At 47.7% G+C, this 10501-nt stretch overlaps 1 protein-coding gene across 1 annotated transcript in view; it reads right to left on the reverse strand.

Moving 5' to 3' along the window:
* MDGA1 (MAM domain containing glycosylphosphatidylinositol anchor 1) overlaps nt 1-10501 on the reverse strand; it is a 94871-nt gene that overhangs the window by 80814 nt on the left and 3556 nt on the right. The window contains exons 3-4 of the mRNA XM_009583583.1: nt 6370-6566; nt 3412-3544 (exon numbers count right to left, since the gene is read on the reverse strand). Coding sequence (XP_009581878.1) covers nt 3412-3544; nt 6370-6566 — 330 coding nt within the window. The remainder of the gene's footprint in view (nt 1-3411; nt 3545-6369; nt 6567-10501) is intronic.

A 10501-nucleotide genomic window follows, 5' to 3' on the forward strand; every position in this document is an offset into this window, starting at 1 on the left:
GAGGAGGACTGCTCTCTCCTCTGCACCGGCGCCATAACTTAGCAGCGCAACTACTGCCATGCTGGGATATTGCTTTGGTGCACTGAATCAAATGTCCTCTCCCTGGCCACGGCGCATGCTACTTGTGGCAGAGGTGGCCAGCTGTGCCTAAGGAAGAAGGTGGCTCCTCTGCTTCCCACACTGGTCATTTTGAGGCCAGTGGTTGGAGTCCTTGAATTTCGGGAGGCCACAGCCTGCACTCAGAGATTTTGACAGGTCCCTTTGCTGGAGTCTCGGAAACGGTGTGCAAGGGATAATGTGCACTAATCGGCAAAGGAAGGATTTGTACATCCTCTCCAAGCTCCAGGTGGTGTCATGAGACCCAGTGAAGCCCAGGAACGCAATAGCTCAACTCACTGTGGTCCGGCAGGACACATTCCTATCACTAACAGGCTGCCACATGAGCGTAGCTGATACCAAATAGCTGTTCCTGCCCTCTGACATGGAACTGGTCTCAGGTTCACAGGACACAGACAAGCTGACAGATGCAGCATCTTGCCTCGGAATCTCTACCCAACCCCGTCAGAGCCAGAGAAAGGCTGAGACCAGCCTATGTCCAGGGAGAAGATGTCAGAGTTGGGGAGGTCCTGCAGGTTCTGGTTAAGAGGGATCTTGCGGCGTTTGATGTGCACATATCTGAACAGCACTCATCTTGCCCAGCAGTGACATGTTCTGGGCAAGATAACATGGAAAAAGAAGTGACATGCCGGTGCAAGCACTGCCTGCACGTTGTGTGTGCATGCAAGAGGGAGGCAGGGAAACTGCAAAGCTGCCACCCGCACAGCTCCATGCAGCAAGCTCCCATGATGTGCCCCAAAACGGAGCCCTGACTGTGGCACTCTGCCTGGGCTCCCACTCCCACTCCTGTCAACAGACAGAGGTTAACAGTCTGCAGACATTGTTATACAGGAGATGAATCTCATTTATTTGTAACCTGTGGCAATTTCTTTTGTTCTTGGCTCTGAAAACCTGCTGGCGGAGTCTGCCGAGCAGCAAGGGGACCATTACAAACAAAGAGTCGCTTTCAATTCCCTTTGAAGTCCAATTTGCTGCAGTAAAACTGCAGGAGAGTTAACCAGCTGCGCTGCTTAATTTTGCAGAAATTGAGGAAGGGGAAAACATCAGCCTGACCCTGCTGGAGCAGGTGACAACAGCCCGGTGCTGAGCTCATCCTGTGGCTCTGCGGACCCAACCCGCTGCTCTAGAGCCACACAATGGCAGCAGGACAGAGAAGGAGCAGGGGAAACCTCCTTCCCATTAAGGCTGCAGACCAAGAACCCATCCCCTGCTGCAAGGGCCAAGCTGCTGACACAGAGCTCGGGAGAAGGACATCTCCTTGCCAGAGACTACGATCTGCCCAAAGGCCACTGCCAGGGGAGCCAAAGTCAGCCAGCTGAGGAACAGCAAATGAACTGGGAAGAGAAGATTCCCTTGGCCTGACATGACCTGACCCACCAATTCCCCTTGACGTCTGTAGTACTTGGGTCTATAAATATTTAAGAGATCGATTTCCATGCACCTCGGTACCCTTTAGGCCCTCAGTTGCAAAGACGAAGGCATCCTGAGCGAAGCTGCTCAGGATTCTGGGCACAGCCAAGGCTACGGAGGCTGCTAAAGCACGAGTGCAAGAGGGAAAGAAAAGACCTATGCAAAAAAGGAGAGAACTAAAGATTTTTCTTTAAATATTTTCTCACCTATGCCCAATACTACCTACAGGGCAAGTAAGCCAGATAATATTTCATGTTAAATATACTTGTGTTATTTAACACAAACCCTCCTCACACCACAATGCCAGCTTCGTTTTCACCACTAGCTTTTAATACAATTTGCTAGGAACACATTTTCCACAGCCTCTTTGAGCTTCTAGTGTCAGGCTCCACTGTAACTATGTATAAATATGCATCTATAACTAAACAACAGGAAAAAAGAACTAGATGTATGTGCTACGTGGTGTAGGTTCAGAGCTTAGGTAAGTACCTAAAAGGTTGGTGTAAATTCAGCCATATCACTGGCTTCTGATCTGGCTACAACCTGAAAATACATTTTCCCCATTCACTCAGTAAAGGGGCTGGACTGAAACGAAGGATAGTTTCCCTGTGCTTTGGCTGGCAGGGGGGAGTGGACATGAAGAGAAATTTGATTTTCTAACTCTTCAAAGGTAAAGACACAACAGGGAAGAAGAGCTTTATGAGATCCCTTTCTTCATCATAAGCACGAGGTAAGTTTTTAAAGGGAATATTCCAGTATTCGCTACAGTCTCATCCTAAGAGAAATTCAGCCAGTGGTGTGAGTTGCTCGAGACATGTTCCGAGATCTTACTACATAGAGAATATTTTTTTCTGACATTAGTTCACTTTCTTAAGCTCATTATTTTTCTTCTTTCTTCATAAAATGATGCAACTATTGTTCGGCACCTTGGGCTCAAGTCAGATCGATAAACATAATTTATACAGTATCAACAATATCCCATCAACAGTTGGCAACATCAAAAGAGTTCTGTTTCCACTGCACAAAGATGACACAAGGGATGCAAACTGCTTTGTTTTACATTAGAGAGGTGAATAATTCAAACACCTACAATGCCTTTCTTTCTGATCATGGAATACCCCAGAGCTGGAAGCGATTTCTTGACATTTACTTATTATTTGAAACTATTCAACACATGTGGGGCTTTGTGGGTGAGGTTTTTTTGTTGGTATGGTTTTGTTTTGGGTTTTTTTAATGGACAGGTTGCAGTCACGTTCTTGCAAGTATTTGGTACACGATATACTCAGTTAACGGTCAGTTACTGCAGGTCAAGCAAGAGTCACCAAACTGATTCCGTTCACAACTGGAGGCACACTCAAGCACTGCCAGTATGAATATCACTGTAAAATTCATTTATTGGGAAGGCACCAGAGAGATTTGTTTTCCACAAACATCGGCACCAGCGGAGCCCGTTAGCTGGGAGGTGCTGAGAGTGCAGCCTGGCAAACCAGGCCAGAGTCACACACGAATGAATTATTTGTAAGAACTCCTGCAGCATCTGTCCCGCTCTAGACTGTATCGAATCTATTTTTAAAGTCACTTAGAATTATAAATAAATAAACCAGCGTCTGGATTAAAAACTACATAGTGCCTCAACACCTACACGTAGTCTGTTTTAATGATCTCACGGCAGGCTTGGCCAAGGCACCGGCTATATGCACAGCTACAAGAAACTAGAGCATCCCTGGCAACAAAACTTCTGCGTGAAGGATCTGTAATCCTAGCAGCCATGTACATGAACGCGAGGTGCTGCAGGCCCTGGACAGGGCGCTGTGTTACCCTCCTGGAGGGGTAATGGCTGTTGAGCAGGCGAGGGGTCGGAGGACCCCCTGCGTCCTCTCTTACCTGTGGTGTTTGTGAGCTGGAAGGTGATGGATTTGTCAGGGATGCTGCAGACGTTGCGGACGGACACCTGGCACGTGTAGCTGGCGTAATCCTGGGGCCGCAGATTCTTCAGCTTCAGGACTTTGGTTTCACCCTGGGAGTTGGGAAAAAAGCGGGGAAAAAAGACACAGGTGTACAAAGCACAGCTCATCATTGCAAGCCCATAACCTGTCCCAAAGTTTACAGACTACCAGCAGCTCCCATCGAAAGCTCACGGAACCGTGCAGACTCCAAGCCCCCCCTAGCTATATATAAAGGGGACACAAAATGTTTGCAGTGGTAACCCCACCTCCAGGATTTCTCAAAACACCCAGCAACCGACTGACATCTAACCCTGAAAGCACTGCGGAATGGGTCTAGGCCTAATTTCTCGTCAACTGCCATCAGAATCATCCTGCGGAACTTGAAAAACCTTAAACATGCCAGAAGAGACCCTGAGATCTCACACCAAGATGTCGGTAGGAACCCAAGGGACGTCACTGGAGTCTCAACATTGCAAAACCAAATCAGAGCAGATTCAGGCATTAATGCTGGCCTAAATATGAGAAGTTCAACAGTTACGCTGTAAAAATTTGCACTACAGCAGAGAAAAAGATAATTCAGAGAACTACTCAAAGAACCCCCCAAAACTTTCTGATCTCTCTTCTCCAGATTCTAATCTCATTTATGTTGGTGTAAATCCAGAGTGACTGCACGGACTTTGATAGCCTTTTCTCATACTATGGTAACAAACAAACAAAATCACTCCCTGGCACTCCATTAGTTACTGGCTTGTTATAGAAACAGAATGTTAAATTAACAATAGATGCATTCTGTAGATTTTTATTTATGGAATGTGGAAAGCTCTGAGATGCATCTTGTGGTTTGTACACCCTGCAACTCGTATGTCTTCCCACGACAGCTTGTCGCTGTTGTTCTCCTGGTGTTTGTCTAAATCTCTTTTGGAGAAACCACTCCATAACTGCCTGCAAATATGAGAAGGTGTCGGCACGACAAATCCTCCTGAGGACAACCTCAAGGGACTGGACGATGAGCTCAGGCATGCTAATATGCAAAGAACAAGGATCTGAACTGAGTAAATTAGAAAGATAAATACCTAGGAGACCAATAACCCTATGAAAGTCCTGTCCCCTGAGATTTGTTGCTATGCCACACAAATGATGGCATTTACAATGTGCATGTCAACAATTTACTTACAGTGTCATATGTATCCTGTTTATTGATTAGTAAATGTTGGGTAAATGTGCATAAACCTTCAGTGTAAATAAGTTTTAAAAAGCATAAACAGTAAAGTCTTCACCTCCTTTTTAATGTAAAAGCCTACCCAAACCTGACACTGATACCAGTTCATCTCTAAGACAATATTACAAACCCCTGCAAAGGGTGCTTTGTTAAACGTAGTGCATTTGAGCTCCAGCAAGATCTCCCCCTCCCAATAGTGTTGCAGAGGTGTGTTTTTGTTAACTTCAACTCTTACCAACCCAAACTCACAGGTTTATGCTGGTGCTAGGGAGAGGACGCTAAGAGCGTGCCTGTGTGAGGAACGCAGTCCTAACACCCTCTCTCAGAGCTGGGAATGACCCATCGTGGTGGGAACATTGCCTGACAGGAGCTGCAGGATGCTGGGTCATTCACAGGTTAATGCTGCAACATGGTGAAACTCTGCCAGATGCCTTATTCAGCTGAAGAAAATACCTCAAGTCCGAAGACGTCCTCTCATTAAGCAATGTCTCCTCTTAATTACACGGAGCTTAATGAAAGATGGAAGAGCCCATGGTGGCTTCCTCTAAGGCCAGGGATGTCCTGGTTGGATGCCACATTTTGGACTAGACGAAGCTCTCTTCAGGGCCCAGCAGCAGCGCTGGCCTACCGCGTTTCTGCAAATCTGCCGCTAACCTGCAGCTCTCTTCTCTCTCCTCATCCCCCCGAACGTTTCCGTTTGGCTGCCCATTCCCACGACCTACAGAGGTGGCGTGTTTCAATAAAATATGAACACGACTACATTAACTGAAAGGTTGCCTGCAGCATCGCTCAGAAATCAAACTCGGCCAGAACGCGCTCAGGGCCAAGCTTTGGGAGCGCGAGGAGGTGCGTGGGATGAAACGGGTGCCCTGGGGAGCGGCCCTTTCAGCCCTCCCTTCCCGCCCATCACTGCCCGTGCTGCCGAACGGCCTTGCTGCAAGCGCTGGGGCTGGTTAGCATCTGAGGGACATTCAGAGCCGCAGCTCAGCTTAGGATAACAGGCCCAGAGTGCCTTGGCAAAAGAAAAATTCCCTTCCGTCTCCCACTGCGTTGGTGGGCTAATTACTGCGAAGAAAGTGGCGTTCCGAGGGGCAAGCAGGAGAAGCAGAAAGGATGTGGACATCCTGTCACAGGACGACAGTCAGAAAGTGCCCAGGCAGTTGGGCTGCCTCTGTTACTTATGGCCATTAGGAAAAGCTCTTCATCATTTGCCTCATGGATCCCACAGCAATTCCTGCCATTCACTCACACTGCTAAACAGGAAGCAATTCCCCTGATTTATGGAGTTCGGGCACTCAATTAAGGAAAAAAAATTAGTAATGGGAGATAGAGGAGACCCAATCTTGGGATTGTTTGCTTGGATTTTAGTCTCAGCCATCCAACAGCCATGCAACCTCATTAGGGGAGCTGTGACCTGCTCTCAGGGACAGTCCCAAAAAGGGGAAGGGACTTCTAGGCTGTCATGCTCCCTCCTGCTGCTCTGCTCCTCTTGTCCCCTGGGAACCCGCGTACAGAAATAGGCTCTACCAGCCCTTTTGGAGACAGTGCTCCTTGCAGTGGCCACCCCACTCTCCCCAGCGTCGTAATCCACACGGGGAAAGAAACACCATCCCCAACAGATTGCCCTGCATCAGCAAGACACTCAACACAAGCTGGAAGAGGTTTGGTTTTTTTCACCTGTGTGTAGAGGGGTTCATAGATGTCCACACCATTGTCCTGACTGTGGGAAAGCGTCTCAGCTCCCCGTTTCCAGATGAAGCGAGCTGGTGGGTTGGAGTTGACAGTGCAGCGGAGGAAGACAGTCTTCTCCTGGTAGAAGCTGCCACGTACATCGCTGATGGTCTGGTGAACGGTGAGAACAGGTTCATCTAGATCTGGAAGGAAGGTAAGGAGGGACGCAGAAGTTGTTAGTGAAGCTTGGTCTGCACGTACAGCCTGCAGAGCAGATGGTGCTCCAGGCACCACAGAGGAGAGGGGAAGCTCCCACACATTTGGCTGATGACAACTGCTGAGTTAAGAGCTGATCAGAGGGCAGGTAACACATACAATATCTAAAGGGAACAGACGGGAGAAGCCAAAATTCTCCCGCTCACCACACAACCTTCAGAGAATAGAAAGCACCCTCTAGTTTGCAGATCCCATGTGGTCCTTGAGCAAACTGCCTGCCTGCCACATGCCTCTCAGACCAGTGGGCTGCTTCACCTTCCCCAATGACACCCCACACCCCAAATCACTGCTCTCTACTTCAGTGAGAGGTCAGAAGGATTCCAGGAAACTGCTCCATCATCATTTCTTCTGCTCCCACTTTCCACTTCCCAAATCCCTCCTGAAATCATGGGGCTAAGCCCATGGCTGTGAGGTGCCCACACAAAGGACACGACAAACCTTCAAGTCAAGGGGTGAGAGTAGAAGTCGGGACAAGATCAAAGAGCTGAGATGGAGAGTCACCTCCTAGACAGGAGTAAGTCTCGTGGGGTGCCATGGGAACACGAGATGAAAAACACCGAAAGGTATGTACAATTTCTCTCTCTTCCTATTAAAACGTCCTCTGTGTATTTTCTTCTTTTCAAGGTCTGTACTGACTTTTCGTCTTCACCAACTTCTACTCACTGCATCCCTATCACCCACTCCTAAACTGATCATATTCTTTTCTGTTTTCTCCCTTTACAGAAAATGCTCCTTCCAACCCCCTCGCAGCTGCTGCACCAGACGATTGGATCCATGGTTATCAGTCACTTCACTTGCAAGGACACAAGCAATAGCCCTGCAGGGAGCATACTTTCTCTATCCACCCAGGGCACACTGCTCCCCAAGGGCTGCCCTCCTGCTAAAAAAGGGATCATTTTCTTGGGCTTTTGCACCAGACACCAATGTTTGAACACCAAGGAAGCATGGGGAAAACCCCAGAGGGGTTCTCCTCCCAGAACCACTTTGAGACTGATTGGGATTAAATGTAAAGATCCCACTTGACAAGATGGGACCAACTGATCCAATTCTACATTTTCAGCAGCCCTACGACTCCACCTTCAACTACAAGGAAACTGAGGCACATGCCCCCAGTATCCCCTTGTGCTGCCAGCACTGTGTTCTGCACATGTTAGCAGAGAGGAAGAGGACACATGCTCATCACCTCCTGCTCTCCTACGCCACCTAATTTTCACGGTATTTTATTTTAGAGATTTGTAAGTTTGGAAATCAGACTCCCAGAAAGGAAGGGGAAAAAAAATGAGTTTCTGCTAACATGTCATCCAAATAACGCATGTTCTCTGCTGAATCACAAGTGTCAACTTGTAGATTTGCATATTTTAATGAGCTGTATGCTTGGTAGACAGCAATTGTAATGGGACCGAGATTTGTCGGCTTGACCACACCATAGCTCAGAGATACGAGTAGAGCCATTAGCAGAACAATGACAAGCCACAAAAAAACCCCAAACCCCAAAACCCAAGGCTGAAGAAAAACATACACAGGTGGAGAGAAAAAGGCTCCTCTCCATACAATGTTGTCTCCATGTAGCCATAGGGTGACTGAATTTTACATCAAATTCTCTTGGATCAGGACCTTGGGCACAACCTGTCCTCTTTCCCCCTTCTTTGTCCTTAACCCTCCTTTATTTGTTCACACTTTTCATGAGTAACTCTGTAGCTACCATCCTTCTGAGGCTCCATTTCTCAGCAGGATGCATGGCAAAACACTTCCCTTACTGATCAAAGATGATACTCACCATTCAGGTCTCCTGGCTCCCAGCTACTCCCCACACAGAAAACAACATCTTCCTTTCGGCTGCTGAAACTTTCCTCCCTCGAATCTTTCAGCCTTCTTTCGCAGCAGTCAGCTCTAAATCTAGCCCTCCTGAGAAAAGCTAAAATAAGACCTACAAGGATATGTATGTCCTTGATGTATGAGTAATGCCACTGATGTCAGCGAGCCGCACAAAGGATAAATTCGGCCCAAGGCTGCTCATGGAGATGATCACATGGGATGTTTCATGCACAATATAAGCTTGTAAACATCCATTCTTTCTTTTTCTTTACTTTCCCTCTCTCCCACATGGAAATACTCCAAACAGCAGCTGCTTCTCTGCCAGTATCTAACCAATACTTTAAAGCCTCACTTGATGGCCACTTGGGGCAAAGGAATAACTTGCTACACAGGTTAGTGTTTCCAGTTTAATATCCTCTCGGCACCAGTGCTGCTCCCTGCACAACCTTGCTGTCTAATACTAAAAGTATGAGTGAGGACTAGCGCTAGCTGTCAAGGACGCCAAGGTTCACATGAGGGTGATTACTTACCTCCAACTACAAATTGGGATGTGGGGAAAAGAAGGGGTTTGTTTTCAAATTCCGGTTCATTCAGCTGAAAGTTGCCTGGGTGAGCGTTCAACAAAAACTGTGGCTTTTCCTATGTGTTCCCTTGTACCTACTGCAAATACTAGCAGAAAATAGTCTCTCCTCCCCAAAAACCAAGTGAGCAGAACAGAGGTGCGTTACCAAGTCCATCTGCAGAGTAGATGTTAGTATGAGAAAGCCCTTGGCCACCCCATTAGCCCCATAGTTCTACAGGTCAGAGCTGCACGAGGGACCATGGGACACTACATCGCTCTAGCTCCAGCCTGCACCCCAGAAGTAAAGGGAGTGCCCTCAGGGCATAAAAAGATTCATGACACAGTTCTGCTCTTAGAGAAACACAGGCCCTGGCAAGGTGTCATACTCAGGCTTGAGAGGAGCAAGTCCCCTTTGCAACAGAGAGTTATCATATGCCTCCACCACATGTAGGAGAAGAAATGGGCAGAGAAGCCAAGCAGATCTAGGTGGGTGTCAGAACTCCTCCAAACAAAGCTATGCAATGCCCATGAAGAAATGCTCTTCCTATCCAAAGTGGCTGCTGATGAAGCAATCTATTTTCCCAGCCCGTAGGATGGTGCTCGCACTACGCTACTCCAATACAGGGTAGGGCAAGGAAGGAACAGAGACGGGAACTGTTCTAAGCCATATAATACAACTGAAGATCACGAACCTACCAAAGCCTAAGGATGTTCAAGTCTATGGCATACTTTGTGAGGGTCACATCATTGTAGGGCTAGGACTAAGAGGAAGCAGTCAGGCAGCAGTTGCTGTCAGCAAAGCTCTGTCCAGATTCCAGGCAGGTACTGGGGTTTTGAAGCCTGAAGGTTGTTCCACTGACAGATAACCACAGTGCACCTCAGCACAGAAGACTGTCTTGCTAGGAGTGTGGGAACAGGTGGTGACAGGTTCAGGGAGAGTTCCAGCTGCTTTATCACATTTTACATCTTTTTAGCATCAACCTCTTGCTGGCTAGGCTTTCTCAGAAGATATGAGTGAGGAGAGGGATTTGGTGTTACTCAGCTTAGGGAAAACTGGAATAGTGGATAGCCAAGGACAATGAGCAGAACGGTAATCTTCGCCAAGAGAGCAAATCTCTTCAAAAGTTGCCTAGACCTTAAATGTTGGACTCCTCCCATATGGGGGTTATGGGATAAGTTTAATTTCCCTCCCTTTTGGCCACAGCAGCCCAAGAATGAACAACATTAAGCCAGCATGAGAAACCTTCAAAACTTGGGGCCCAAGGTGGAGAACCACTTACAGCATCTCCAGGACACAAGAAGGATGGACATTGCAACCAGCCAGAGAAACGCTGAGTCACTGAAACCAACGGGTCCTCACAGATTCCTTCATGTTCACTCCTTCACAGCTCAGCCTCCTCAGGTGTATCCCAGACTCTTTTGCTCTGTTTCCACCATGCTGCAGAGACAGCAATGCTGGGAGCAGGGCACTGGTTTCAGGAATGC

Source organism: Fulmarus glacialis, unplaced genomic scaffold, assembly GCF_000690835.1.
Source record: "Fulmarus glacialis isolate BGI_N327 unplaced genomic scaffold, ASM69083v1 scaffold758, whole genome shotgun sequence".
NCBI classification, from domain to species: domain Eukaryota; kingdom Metazoa; phylum Chordata; class Aves; order Procellariiformes; family Procellariidae; genus Fulmarus; species Fulmarus glacialis.